This window comes from Apus apus, chromosome 5, assembly GCF_020740795.1.
Source record: "Apus apus isolate bApuApu2 chromosome 5, bApuApu2.pri.cur, whole genome shotgun sequence".
In the NCBI taxonomy this organism is placed as follows: Eukaryota; Metazoa; Chordata; class Aves; order Apodiformes; family Apodidae; genus Apus; species Apus apus.
The window spans coordinates 28,255,811-28,270,368 of NC_067286.1; the positions used below are offsets into that span (position 1 = coordinate 28,255,811).

At 51.9% G+C, this 14,558-nt stretch overlaps 1 protein-coding gene across 3 annotated transcripts; it reads right to left on the reverse strand.

The window, feature by feature from the left end:
* Window positions 1-1,041: 1,041 nt before the first annotated feature.
* On the reverse strand, window positions 1,042-12,185 carry LOC127385752 (acyl-coenzyme A thioesterase 1-like). Of its 3 annotated transcripts, none has more exons than XM_051621831.1 (3): window positions 11,565-12,185; window positions 3,621-3,823; window positions 1,042-1,968 (listed from the first exon to the last, which is right to left on the reverse strand). In XM_051621831.1, the coding sequence occupies exons 1-3, from the start codon at window positions 12,172-12,174 to the stop codon at window positions 1,363-1,365; spliced, it is 1,419 nt and encodes a 472-aa protein (XP_051477791.1). In that variant the 5' UTR covers window positions 12,175-12,185; the 3' UTR covers window positions 1,042-1,362. The 3 variants fall into 3 exon arrangements, with proteins under 3 accessions (XP_051477791.1, XP_051477792.1, XP_051477793.1); XM_051621832.1 differs by lacking the exon at window positions 11,565-12,185 and adding an exon at window positions 5,474-6,270; XM_051621833.1 differs by lacking the exons at window positions 1,042-1,968; window positions 3,621-3,823 and adding exons at window positions 7,489-8,241; window positions 8,877-9,079.
* Window positions 12,186-14,558: the final 2,373 nt, after the last annotated feature.

The window sequence follows — 14,558 nt, forward strand, 5'->3', positions numbered from 1 at the left end:
AACGTGTTAAAACCTTATTTTTATACAGCGGCACAAACTCGCCGGCGCCCCACGAGCAATGTTCAGTGCTTTTTCTTTCAAATTCATACTTGGGAGCCAGACGTGACCCGGCAGCCCCCAGACGAGGGGTGAGCGAGCGCCCTGCTGCCCCCACCCCTCAGAGACCCCGACGCGGGGCCCGGCAGGAGAGACCAGCTGGCACCCCAGCAACAGGAGAGACCAGCTCCCACCCCAGCAACAGGAGAGACCAGCTGGCACCCCAGCAACAGGAGAGACCAGCTCCCACCCCAGCAACAGGAGAGACCAGCTCCCACCACAGCAACAGGAGAGACCAGCTCCCACCCCAGCAACAGGAGAGACCAGCTCCCACCACAGCAACAGGAGAGACCAGCTCCCACCCCAGCAACACCCCCGCCTCGCCACCGCGCCCAGGCTGCCTCCCCACGCACAAGGGCCACTCCCACCAACCCGCCTGCAGGGCACGCAGCCGCAAGGCAAAGATGCCCAAAGGAGCGGCCTTGCTACTCTTAGCAGCATTTACCAGCGGGCAGCTGTGGAGACATCAAGGGAACATACAGGCAGGGAGAAATGGCCTTCCAACAGTGCTGTGGGCCTACACAAGTGATATCCAGCCCTTCTGGGGAGATGGCCACAAGCAGTTCCAGGCAGGACTACCAACAAGTCCCAATCTGTTGTTTCTTCATACTTAACAGCTTCCTCAAGCCATACAAATGCGTCATTTCTATTGCATGAGTCCAGAATGTCACCTCAGGTTATGGGCTGTTGCCTATAAATAGGAAATGTGTTACCTGAGGATGAAGGCAGTGTTGCTGCTTTTGGTAAGCAAAATATTAGATATTAAGTGTTAAGGCTGGTGCATTTTGATGTAGGAGAAAAGGAAGGAGCAATGAGGGAGAGGTAAGTGCACAGGGAGAAGAGAAACATTACTGGAAGCAGGAAGAGAGAACAGCAGCTTCCAGAAAAACTAGAGCATGGAGCTGGCTCTGGTAAAGGCAATGACACACAACGTGTTTCCTCTGCGACAGCAAAGGCGAATTTTAATCCCAGTTCTCAGCTCAGGTAACTTACCTTCCACAGAAAATCACATTCAAAGCAGACCCAGCCTTACCACCATCATTTTTCCAGAACTTGTAATGCCTTACTACACAAAACAGGAGGCCAAGACCTCTAACCAAGGTTAGAGGAGGGTGTTAAAAGGAAGCAGCTTACGGTCTTGCCCATGATCACCCTCCAGGAAACCCCATAGCTTATTCTCTGATGCTATCTGCTTGCATTCAGAGCCATTTAAAAAAACAAACTTGAAACACTGGCATATTAATCTGCAAAGTAACCGAACTCACATCACAGCTTACTAGATGTTTCAGATGGCTTGCTCATGAGGTGTTTGCGGAAGAAAGCTTGGATCTGCTTCCAAGCATCCACCTGTGCTTCACAGTGTGCCTTGGGCTCCCCTCCCCACAGCACAGGCTTGCCAAGTAGAAGGTGCATTGAGGCTGCACACATTGGGAAAAAGGGGGGTTCAATGTAGTGCCCTGCTCCAGGGTAACAGACTATCTTAGGCTTTTCCTTCCCATGAGCTTGCAAACGTTTGCTCCCCTCAACTGCGAAGAATTCACTTTTCCAGTTGCGATCATCCTGGCCAACAATGAACAAGAAGCGACACTCAGCTTTCTCCAAAGGGATAAGGCTTTGGCGGTCGGGTCCTTCTAGTGGGTTGTTCAGTGCATCGATAATATCAGCAATCCCAGAGTTGTTGACCTTGATGCGTTTAGCATTGATACCAAGGGGTGGAATGGTGACATCTTTGTAGTGGAGCACTGCACCCACATTTGCCACTGAGCCATTGATGAGGGCAGTGGCCGTGATGCCCTTTAGGAAGGAGGCCATGGAGACACACAGGTCACCCCCCTTCGAGATTCCAAGCAATCCGATTCCTGGACCTTTAACCTGGTGTGAAGAGAAGACAAACCACAAGCAATCAACCACCACATGCCACTTTTTAAATAGTTGCCATGTTCACAACAGTGTCTGTCCTGAATCTGGACCCGAGATGTAGGCATCTCAAGTCCTGTGAGCAGGGGCCACATCTGAGGGACCCTGGGGCACTGTTCTGTGCTTAACTGATGATCATTAGCCCTGCAGCAGCATCCTAACAAAGTTACAAGGCTCACTGCTGAAGCATATGCAGAGGGTACAGCTGTGCTTGCAAAAAGCATGCAGATGTGCAGCCCCAGATTCAGTTTGCTTTTCAGGCCATTTAGGAAAGGAGAAGGAAGTGGCAGAGGAGACCTCTTCTACAAATGCTTTATTTCAGTGCAAAATGGTCAAAGTCCGCAATGAGTGTTATATTGTCATCAGTTATGGTAACGTATTTCAATCAAATACTGTCTTTGATTTGTTCCTCTATTAAGAAGCTAACATGGGGTAGCAGACTCCACATCAGCTGCTCTCCTCTTTCTCTAGTATGCTTGGTGTCTAACTTGCAGAGAAAAGGAGGTATTCTGAGGTAGCTTACTCGTTAAAATGTATCCTAAAAAATAACCTATTAAAACCATTTTTCTAAGTGAATTGCACAGTCCTCTCGAGTCAATCTAGAAGACACTACCTTAATTTTCTTTGACACAGGCAAATTAACTAGAATAGGAAAGATATATGATCTTACAGGGTGCTGAAATCCTCTAAGGATATTGGAAGAGATCAGCTAATACAACAACTGCTGCAATATCAAGAGACCCTGAGGGGTAAAAAGGCTCTGAGACAGCATAAAATGTAATACTTTTGGTACCTTATCACGAGTGTAATAGGCTCCAAACTGACTGACTTGGAAGCACAGAATGTGGGAAATTTAAAAGAGATGGCTGAAACTTGGCAAGGTGTTAAAAAACGTGGTGAGGGTATCAGTGGAGGTGTAAATGGGAGGCCATGGTACTGCTCTGAGGGGAAATAAAGGCAAGGGGAAGCCATTTTCACAGTTTTTTGGGCAGAGAGGTGGCACAAACAGTTAGGGTTAGGGTGATGGGAAAACAACCAAGACCTTTAACAGTTACTCATCTTTCTGAGGTTGAGAAAGGTATTTAGAGTTCTCCAGAGAAACCAAGAGTTGCCTTGTGCAATTTTAGTTATTGTCACGCACAGCTTCTTGGAAGAAGATGTAGAATTGAGCAAGGTTCTCTTCCAAGAGGTGTAGACTGGGAAGGATCTCCAAGTTCACAACTATCTACTAAAACCCATACTTACCAAATACCAACATTTTGAGTGATTTTAACAGGTTATACAATACACAGCAACAAATGTGTTCTGGTGGACTTCCTGGAGACCTGGATCACAGAAGGTTATCCTGTGCTCCACGGGTGAAACTAGTACCCTAGTTATGACACTGGATTGAATGGAACAGAAATTACCAGTATGTTCCCCTGGCCAGTTCAAAGGAAAAATTGGAATAATCTGCCAGAGAACCATTGTAATAGGAGATAAAGATATAAAACAAATTAATCACAGCCAACTTGCACGGAGATGCTATTTTAAGTACAGAAGCTCTGCCCCATCTGCAGCCTGACAAGACCTGACTAATGACAGTGAGAATCAATGAACAAACCAACCTGTGCGTGTTGTAACATATAATTTACGGCTTCTTCAAAATATTCCAGGTGGAATTCCTTCATCTCTTTGGGGAGATCATCATAGCTGTAGAAAGCCAGAGCTAGCACAGCAAAGCCGTAGTTGGCCAGCAGGCATGCTCTGTATTCAGGGAGTCCTCCTCCAGTTCCATACAAGTCAATAATTCCTGGAAAGGGGCCCTTTCCTGCAAGAGATCACATAACAGGACAAATTAACTCACAATTTTAAATTTATATTCCAAATTCTTAGGCCTAGGGATATGTATTTTTTAAATATGATAAAAACATGGAGTAGCAGAATGGCACTAATGGTCCTAAATTACTGTGCCAGTTTTGAGTAAATGGCTACACTGCTTCAAGATTAAAAAGAACAGCACAAAATAGTAGGCTTGCTAATGTTTTGAATATATCAGGGAACATGTGGCTGGAAGGGAAGGGATCCCTTGACAGTCACAACTAGTTCTCTGTGTCATGTAAATTTACTGCAAAGGTATGAAGCTCTGCTTCAGAAATACTGAGGAGGCTGCTCCCCAGTGCATTTCACAGAAGACTGATCAAAAAAATCTCATCTTGTTATGGTTCCAGCTTCTCCATTTCAGAGTAAATGTACTCTAGCCATTTATTCTGGGATTAAGGGAAAAAAGTATTTGCAATCAGCCTTTGTAATCTGGTGAGAGAAGCTTTACATTAGGTTCATCAGGGGACAGGGACTTAAGTCCAGAGCTGAGAGGAATTGCTGCAATCTTATAACAAAGTACAGAAAGGAAGAGGCCAACAGGGAGAATTCTATTCCTGCTCAGATGGGGGGTGAGGCTTCTCGCAGGTGTCTGCAGAGTAGTATGCAGAACCTGGGCAAAAAACCAAGCAGAACTGGAAATTGACCTCCAGCAACAGGGCTACAATGCAATCGTAGACTGGAACACTGGCTAGGACAGCACACATAATTTTGGCACTATCATGGAGGAGTTACCAGGGTCAGACCTGGAAGAAAGGGGAGAGGTGCCACATAAAGGAGTTCCTTGAGTGCATGGTGTTCCAGAGACATGCTTGGTGAAAGTCTCTCAGTCACAGGGGGAAGGAAAGGTGGGATGGCAGTACAGCTGCTACAGACCACTCAGCCAAGAGGAGGCAAGAGATGAGGCTTCATACAGACAACTACCAGAAGTCTGGACAGCTGCTGGGAGGACAGACAACATGGCATCTGCCAAGTAATTTGAAAACCTCAGAGAGCCTCTCAATTATGATTTTCTGGCAAAAATACTGTAAGGGCAAGTATGTCTAATGCTTTACTTGATCTGCTCATGAACAGGGAAGAACTGGGGACAAACATAGCAGCAAAAGGCAGCCTGGGCTACAGCAACTATAACATTACTAAGTACAGGATCTGTGGAGAGGCTGGGAAGGGAAGGAAAGCAGCAGGCTGAGGAATCTAGATTTTGGAGAGCAACCTTCAATTTACTCAGAATTACTAGCTGAATTCCCTGGAAAACAGCCAAGTAGAGGAAAGGTACCTTGAAGACTGCCTGACATCAGTTCCCACGGCATTTGGAAACAAAAAGGGCACTGTGATCAATGTCTTCACGTCCAAATACGAGTCAATAAAACAGATTTGCATGTGTTTTAGCCCATGTAGCTGCTCACCAACAGATCAAAGCTGGTCGGGCTGATCAGGCCGCTCCTTGAAGAGTGCCAAGTGCCAGCTGCAGAGGTCCAGCTCCCCCCTGACCTCTGCCTGGCACGGTGCTCAAAGGGAGTCTGGAGGGGGTCTCGCAGCACAAGCCCGAGCGAGGAGGCAGCACCCCCGGGGGCAGGAGCCCGGCACGGCCGGTACTCACCGGGGGGCAGGAAGAGCGTCGCCCGGATCCTGCCCTCTCGCACGGGCACTCTCCGCACCCCGTCCCGCAGGAACGCCCGCTCGTGCTGTGCCTGGGCCAGGAGCCGCCCGGGAGGGTTCCCGTGGCCCTCAAACACCTGCAGCTGCAGGAGGAAGGGGCTCTGCACGTCCCGCTTCACCAGCCGCCAGTAGGGCTTCTGGGGCTGCAGGGCCCAGAGCAGCCCCATGGGCTCCAGGCCGGAGAAGCTGCCTCCCGGCAGCGCAGGGCAGCGCGCAAGGTCCAGCTCCCCGTCGTCCCCCGCCTGGTAGCGGGCGCAGGCCTGGAAGAGCTCGCCCTTCTCGTCCCGCAAGGACGTCTGCAGGGTGACCTGCTGCCGCGGGCCGAGGCCCTGCACGGCGATGGCCAGCGGCTCGTCGAAGAGGCTGCGGGCGGCGGGCGAGAGGCGGATGGAGGGGCAGGCGGCGGAGAGGCTGCGGGCGGAGGCCATCCCGGGGCTCCGGGCAGTGCCGCGGCGCTGCGGGGCTGCAGGCGCGGGGCTGGGGCCGGGCAGGCTCTTCTGCCAGCCATGGGAGCTCGCCCAGCGCAGGGAGCGGGCGGTGACCCGCAGCATGGCCCCGCGCCGCTTCCGCCCCTGCCGGCGAATTCCGGGACAGGTCTCGGCGGGCCCGGGGCCCGGGCCAGGGCCGGGCTCCGGCGGGCGGTGCGGGATCTCCGCCGGCACGCCCCGGCAGGGACCCGCCTGCCTCCTCCCCTGCCTTCCCTCCGCCCCTTGTTGTGACAGCGCTCGCTGCCCGCGGGCTCTGTGGTCCGGGACCCGTCGTGGCTGCGGGCAGCTCCTCGGTGCACCGCCAGCTCCCGGGGCCGGGCGCTGTCTGTGGGCACGGGGCGGGCGGACAGGGGTGCTGAGGAACCACCGAGCGGAATGGCAGGCGGGATTCACTGTCCGGACCGGGAAGGGCCCGTGTGCGACCGGCCGCACGGAGATGGGGCAGCTCGGGCCGCCGGGCCCGCCGGCAGCGAGCCTGAGCAGGGCCGTGTTGGGCCGCGCAGCTCAGCCGAAGGACGGCAGGGAGGCCCAGACCCAGCCGAGGCCTGGAGAAGTCAAACCAGCGGCAGCCCGGCATTGCTGCGTGACTTCTTGCTGCCTCTTCCTCCATGTTTGGTCGCCTCAAGGTCTCGGCAAAGTGGGTTCTGTCTGCACCAGGCTCTGCCCAGCCCTGGCAAATGCATAGCCAGCCGAATTGGGAAGGGTGGTCAGAGGTGTGGGAGGGCGGAGGGAGGGCTGCTTTCACAGACGCTTTAGGCACGGCAGGAAACACCTAGCTCTTCCAATAACAGGTGTGCAAGGACTAAAAAAGAAGGCCATTCAGACCGTCTTACCCCGGGCTGGATCTTTTGCTCCAAAGGGAAGTGCAAAAGAAAAGCTGCTTCCTCAGGCTCCCTGACCTGTTCTGGGAGATGCAGGTAGAGGTGTCTCTCACTCAGAGCTTCCCACTTAATGGTGTGATACAAGTGGAAGCATCTGAAGGAATCCTCAGCACTGTCCTATTTTGAAATACTAAGTGGTTAGACATATTGGACAGAATCTCATCAGTCTTTTGTTCCCCATGGACATTGCCCTGTCTCTCCTAAACACAGTGAAGCGCTTTGTCAGCTAGCATTTGGGTATGTTGTTTGGTGTTCAAGCCTCAATGTATGGCAACTTCTCCTGTTGTTGAGAACAAAACTCCTTCACTTGCAGTGCTGTATTTGATCACCAGTTTGTCCATATGCTGAAGCAGATGCTAAGTGAAAGGGCCTTGAAGGCTTAAGCAACACTCCTCCACACCTGGTCCGCCAAGAGCAATGGAAGAGTGAAGGTAAGGGGGCTGGTCTTTTGTCTCTGCCTGGGTAACCCTTGCTCCAAGCTTCTGCAAGTTCCACCGTGGAATGAGAGAGTGGGCAAGATGCAAAGATCCCTGCTTCTAATCAAAGGCCAGCAAATGACTCCATGTCTTTCAAATCATAGTCTCTTTATTATAATTCTCACCCTGATAATGAAGCTGAGAAAGTTCCACATCGTGTGGATGTGCAGAGTCACAGAAGATACTGCAGCTGTACTGGTACAACTGTGAACAGGGTTTGACCTGGTAAGTATGAAAATGTCTGTCAGGTTAGGTCACTTGAAGCTGTGTCTTTCTTACACATTAGCTGTCATTTAAGTATTTGTTGAAAAAAGCCTGGATTTGTGGCCAAGCATGAACCTGAGCTTTAGAATGAGCCCTGAGCTCCCCACCCAGGACTGCCCACTTGTGAAAAATGGGATGCTTTCCTATGGGGTACAAAGGGAAAAAGGGAGGGTCAATGCAGTGCCCTGTTCCAGGGTAGGAGAGAATCTGAAAATTTTCCTTCCCTTGAGCCTGCAAAAGCTTGCAGGCTGCCATAGCATAGTACTGGGAATTAATGACATGATCATCTTGTCCAACAATGAATAGTAACTGTGCCTCAGCTTTCTCCAGTGGGATCAGGCTTTGGTTGCCAGGGGCTTGAAAGGGGTCGATAGAACCTTCAGAAGAATCAAGAATATGGGAATGTGAGAACTTGATGTGTCGCTCATCGAAGGGCAAGGGAGGGATGGTTTTGTCCTTGTAACAGAGAGGAACAGCAGTGATGGCCACAGGGCCATTGAGAGAAGCAACGGCGGTGATGTTCTTCAGGAAGGCGGCCATGGCGAGAGACAGATCAGCTCCTTTGGAGTAACCGAGCAGTCCAATGCCTGGTCCCTTTACCTGGTAGACAGGAGGAAAACCTCATCAGTACTGGGCTGAAGAACACAACAGCTAGTTCCTGGAGAGGGACGCTGTATAATGCTGAGAGTGCAAAAGGCTGTGAAGGAAGTGATGGCAGTGATCAGTTTTCCTTCTGGATGTGCTAATCACTTCTCCTCCCCACCCCTCTTCTCTCCCCCTTCACTGCTGCTTTTGATAATGCTCCCTGGTGCACTGATATCAACCAAGAGAGGGGCAACATGATTTCACCAATTTGAGGCCAGTTTGTAGGACACAGCTAAGAGTTCTTAGTCTTAGACACTTGCAGACGCTCTTTACTTTTCACTTTTGAGATGGGAGGAGGATAATGAACTTTGGTGGCAATTCATGAAGGCTCTCTCCTCCACAACCTCCCCATCTCATTATGCCTCAGCTGTCTCTTGTTAGATTGCTTTGTGATTCTCTCCATTGCCCTTCCAGTGCATATCTGTTTGACTCTTCCACTTCCCTAGAACTCAGACACCCAAACTCCTGGCAAATGGAGCCGGGTGAGCATTTCAGCAGCTTCCTGCAGAGGTAACTCAGGCAAAGTGACAGGCACTTTGGAGAAGAAGCACTCCCAGTGGATCTCGGGGAGACATGGAGGGTGCTCCTACCTGTGGCTGCTGCAGCATATAGTTCACTGCCTCTTCAAAGTATTCCAGGTGGAGTTCAGTTGGCTGCCGGGGCAGATCCTCATATTGATAATAAGCCAGAGCCAGTGTGGCAAAGCCATGACAGGCCAGCAGGCTGGCTTTGTGCTCAACCAGACCTCCTCCAAGTCCATGTATGTCAATGATCCCTGGAAAGGAGTCTTCTCCTGGAGTAGACAACACAAAGAGCAGTATTGACTGAAATGACTCATTCCAATGTTTCCCTGGTTTGGAATGCATCAAAGCAGGTACACAAGAGGAACTGCAGAAAAGTATCTTTTGGGGAAAGGACATGATAATTCACTCAGCTGTGTTTCTTCAGTAGTTGAAAAAACCTTAGAGTGTGTTGCAGTGGAAGAAAGGCTTAGGAGCAGAACATCTTGGGTAAGTTCCACACTCTTGTTTGATTTAGGAATCAGTGTTATTTCTGTATTGTGCTTAGGGTGAGCAGGCAGAAACTATTTGGTGAAGGTCCTAGCTTGTCCTAGCTTCTCTTCTCCCTCTAAGCAGCCCTGTAACAATGATAACTTCACCTGGCACTGTAAAAATCCTCAAGGTATCATGATTTGAAAGATGCCATACTATTAAAATAGAATCTGTAAGCATTTGTGTTTGTGTTGTGGCTTTTAAACATTTGGGATGCCTTGAAAAGTGGTAAGTACAGTCCACCTAACAAGTATTCATCTCTTTGGGGATCATGTCTCTGATGAGTATGAAATTCTGCATAGGATGCCATGGATATCTCACTGGGTGATCAGAGGATCATTGTTTGGAAATTCCTCTCTTGTCGCAGGATCCTCTTTTCCTCATCCTGTTAAAATATTTCTCCTGTCCACCCAGCACAAGGGAGGAGGGTACTCTGCATGTTGCATTCCTATAGCCTGATGGGTTTTGAGACCATAGGGCCTACGGAAGCTGCTCTGGCTGGAGAAGGTGTCCATGGCCATGCTGAGGAGTGGGTAGGACCCAGCTCACCCCTACTTTTGGTTTCAGGAGAGTCAGAGGCCTGAGTCTGCTCATGCCTCCCACTCTTCAGGGATGCCCTCCTGCCAGTCACACACCCTGCAGCTCGGTGGCTTGTTCATCCCCAAGCAGGGCTGCAGGTGGTAGGTGGGAACATGCTGCTGGCAGTCACGGAGGACAGGGGAGTGCACAGCAGCTGCTTGCTCTCTGCCCTGGACCAAAGCCCTCCTGTTCCAAAGTGGTTCTGTGCTCTTCATTCTGCCAGTGCTTGCATGCAAGCAACAGCACATCTACTGGCTTTTTATAGACTATCAGCATTTGAAGCAGTGTCTGAGTACCCCAGAGGCCAGGAGTGCATTTGTGGCCCATGGCTCAGCTGAGTGTAGCAAGGATCTGTGGGCTTGCACTGAACATGCACAGAAAAGGTAGTAATACTGAATAAGGGGGTGCTCAAGGGAGGTGGGACAGTACTATAGCAAAAGCCCTTTGAGCTCTCCACCTTTAAGTGGCCTTGGGTCATTTGCTGAGGAATACCCAACTCCTGAATCTGAATGTGATGTATAATGTTGAGAGCAGTCTCAAGGACTGAAACTCATGATGGGGCTATCTCAGTGCAGGACAATATGAATGTGGTGAAATCATAGTGACTGTGACATGAAACTGTGCAACAGAAATACTGACTACAGACCAAGCTTACAGGCTTGCTAAGCTCAAGATGGCTGTGGTGGCAGCAGGATGAGAATAACTCCTTCTATCCTGGGCCTAGAAAACAATTCAAAGAACCAGGGAGTGCGACAAGGGCCTATAATTTAAAAACACACACAAAAGGAGCTGGTCGGGGAACACTGAGAAATTGCAGCAGCATTTGACTTACTGTAAGTGCCTCACCTCAGAGGAAGCGGGGCATTTTGGATACAAAATGTATGGTGGGTGCTTCCATCTCCTTGTCAGCAGGTGGGGGTAGAGGTGCAGCAGGTGAGGGAGCCCTGGATTTGATGCAAATTGGATGCTGAGCCTGTGAAATCAGCCGTCCCCAAACCTGGACTCTGGAAGGTAAGTCTCTGTGTAGCTACCCAGAGATGTTGCAGCATGGTGGTGTCTTGGGCAACTCTTGGACCTCAAAAAGGTGCTCTGCGCCTTTTCCAGACAAATTAGATGGTTGCCTTTTCCTACTGGAAAGCTTTAGTCCCTGTAAATGTTCTTGAGCCCCTGCTCTTCCCCCTTTCACAAATTTATTATGTCCACAGGAAGCCAAACCTGGTGGACAGTTGTCACAATAGAGTTAGCTGCTACTGCACTGTGGGGAGAGGGAGGATCCCCTAAACACCCCCACAGTGAGAAGGACTGCCAAGGACTAGCGCAGAGTCCATCTCTCACCACTCTCTTCTGCAGCTTCTTGTCTCCAGCAGCTCTCCTAGCATGCTCACTTCCACGTGAGAATTTCTTCACGTGTGACCTCAAGCTCTGGGCAAGAAGGGTTATTCCTCTGCCTGCTTCTGCACCCATGTCCTGGTACCTGCATGGCCAAGCGAATTGGGCATGACGGTCAGGCTGGTTGGTGGTGTGGGAGGAAGGGAGGGAGGGAAGGACAGGGGCTTTCATAGACTCCCCTTTACAGAGGTTATGGGAAAGACTGCACTGACAAAACATTGATTTAGGGAAAACAGGATGGCTGCAGCTGGTACTCACCGGGGGGCAGGAAGAGCGTCGCCCGGATCCTGCCCTCTCGCACGGGCACTCTCCGCACCCCGTCCCGCAGGAACGCCCGCTCGTGCTGTGCCTGGGCCAGGAGCCGCCCGGGAGGGTTCCCGTGGCCCTCAAACACCTGCAGCTGCAGGAGGAAGGGGCTCTGCACGTCCCGCTTCACCAGCCGCCAGTAGGGCTTCTGGGGCTGCAGGGCCCAGAGCAGCCCCATGGGCTCCAGGCCGGAGAAGCTGCCTCCCGGCAGCGCAGGGCAGCGCGCAAGGTCCAGCTCCCCGTCGTCCCCCGCCTGGTAGCGGGCGCAGGCCTGGAAGAGCTCGCCCTTCTCGTCCCGCAAGGACGTCTGCAGGGTGACCTGCTGCCGCGGGCCGAGGCCCTGCACGGCGATGGCCAGCGGCTCGTCGAAGAGGCTGCGGGCGGCGGGCGAGAGGCGGATGGAGGGGCAGGCGGCGGAGAGGCTGCGGGCGGAGGCCATCCCGGGGCTCCGGGCAGTGCCGCGGCGCTGCGGGGCTGCAGGCGCGGGGCTGGGGCCGGGCAGGCTCTTCTGCCAGCCATGGGAGCTCGCCCAGCGCAGGGAGCGGGCAGCGACTTGCCACATGGCTCCTGGGTTGCTGCTTTCGCTGTGTCTGCATTCGAGCTGAGACTTCTACAGATGCTGCTTCCCACAGACAAGCGAGGGGAGGGGAATCGGGGCAGGAACTGCGTGGGCCCACACCGTGCTGTGAGGTGCCAAGGCAGCCTGGAGCTGTCACTGCAGCCCTGGCAGCACCGATGGCAGGGCGGGATCCAGACAGTCAGTCTCCCTGCATTGTGGGAGCATCTCCAAAGAGTGGCAGCTCTGCACAGACACCTATTGACAAATAGTGTGCTTATCTGCTATGCTGGCAGTTCTATAACCAGGCCTGCTGCATACTATCCTTGCAGGACTGAATACAGAAGAAGGGACAGCTGCCACCCTCCTCTCTGGGCTTCTCTCTTAGGCTCTGTCTTTTCTCCCCTGAACTCAGCCAAGCTGCAGGCTCCCTTTGGAAAAGATTATCACCTGGCTGCACGCAGATCTGCAGCCAACTGGCATCACAGTCTGGGAGCATTTTTGCAGCTTGATTCTGCCACCTCTGTGGACTGCTGCCACTGGAAAGGCCACCCCTGCGACATGATCCTGAATCAAACAGGGTGTTGTCATGTGTGACTAGCTGCAGGCAAGGGAACAGTGGTGGAACAGCATGGCAGAGTCTGGCACAGAGCACCTCAATTCTCCTCTGCTCCAGCTCCCGTTTCATGCCATGGCACCTACACAAGCAAACACAAAGAGAAGTCTTCTGCAGCAGGAGGAACTGCCAGAAGGAGTCCCAGGGCGACTCAGTGCTCAGCCCCTGGTGTGAGGCTTCATTGAGAGTGATGGCATGTTCAGGGCTCATGTTCCACCTACCTCTTGGTGGAAGGTATTCTGCTGAAACTCATATGAAACAGGAGCCCACCTTGCTCAATGGGAGCAACCCAAAAAGGACTGGTGTGGCCCTGCACTAGTGTGGGCGAATGGGACCATGACCTGGGAGCATCTCAGGGACAAGATATCCCCTTGAGCCTGGCACCAATCTCCTGGCATCTCCTGGGACTTTGCAGTCTTGCACTTCTCAGTAGATGATGGCAGCTGGCAGGGCCATGCGCTGCCCCAAGGCTTGTGTCACTCCTTCCCTCCTGCTCTGCCATCTGTTCTCTTGCTCTGCCCAGACAGAGCCCTGTAGCCATGCTAGGACAGGCCCATGGATGCCAGCCAGCACTGCTGATAACATCTGTATGAAAGCTGCCAGGCAGGGAAAGGCTGCGGTGCCCTGAACGAGTACACACAGATGCGGAAAAAAAAGGACGGAGCTGAGAGGCAGTTGGCAGCTCTGAGGTCTATCCTGGTGTGCCAGGCTGGCCAGGAGGACACCCAGGTCAGCTGGTTTTGCAGAACAGTGGGAGATGGCCTCTACAAGGGAGGTGGCAGCCCTCCAGGACGCACAGGGATGAGAGCCCCTGGCAGGCTGGAGGACAAAGCAGTTGGCGGTGCTGGTGGGAGTTCATCACGTTCCAATGTCTGGGGGTGAATGTGGCTGCTCTGATGAGGTGGGGCAGGAGGCCCTTAGGTCCTTTCCACCCACAGCATACCTGCTTCACCCTGGGAAAGACCTCTAATTCTAACCAAAGCACAGCAAATGACTTCATGGCTTTCAAATCTCAGGGACAGGAGCTGGAGCACAGGAGAGTCTAGAGGTGCTCTGTGCAAGCCCAACAACTGCTCGCTCAGCCCCCCCACTGGGATGGGGGAGAGAATCAGAAGGTTAAAAGTGAGAAAACTCATGTGTTGAGATAAAGACAGTTTAATAGGTAAAGCAAAAGCCACCCACACAAGCAAAGACAAACAAGGAATTCATTCAGTACTTCCCGTTGGCAGGCAGGTGTTCAGCCATCTTGAGGACAGCAGGGCGCCACCACACAGCGCTTACTTGGGAATACAAATGCCATCACTCTGAACAGCCTTGTGACAGACGCAGTATTTTTTTTGTCTTAAATAAGCGAGTTTTAAATAGAATAAATCGGTTATAATATGTCATTTAGTGTGCTGTTTGCTTAGCTCTGCTTACCTAGCATAACTAGCTAGATTTGCTGAAGCCATAAGCTGCAAGCTGTAAATTTCCACTCTAGATTTACTGAACATGTACCTACTTTGTCAAACAAGGCCTCCAGAGCCAGCATAAATAAGATATGGAGGCTTCAGGGCTACAACCATCAACAGCAGCTGCAACTAGACAAGTTAATGGCCTGTCTCAAGGCAGTGAAGGAATCCAATGAGGAACAAGAGGACCCCAGACCCAAATATTGCTAGTGGACTGAACCATTGCAAGAGGGGCAGACGAGTAGCCTGTAAGGGTAAAATTATCCAGGGATTTCTTTGTTTGGCTCAGCCTCTCTCCAGAGACTCGAGCTGACCATGCTGCT

Coding starts and splice junctions, on each gene's coding strand:
- LOC127385752 (XM_051621831.1), bottom strand. CDS start 12,174: ATGTGGCAAGTCGCTGCCCGCTCCCTGCGCTGGGCGAGCTCCCATGGC. Junction 3,824..11,564: donor GACGCTCTTCCTGCCCCCCG/GTGAGTACCAGC, acceptor GATCTCTTGCAG/GAAAGGGCCCCTTTCCAGGA. Junction 1,969..3,620: donor ATATGTTACAACACGCACAG/GTTGGTTTGTTC, acceptor TCTTCACACCAG/GTTAAAGGTCCAGGAATCGG.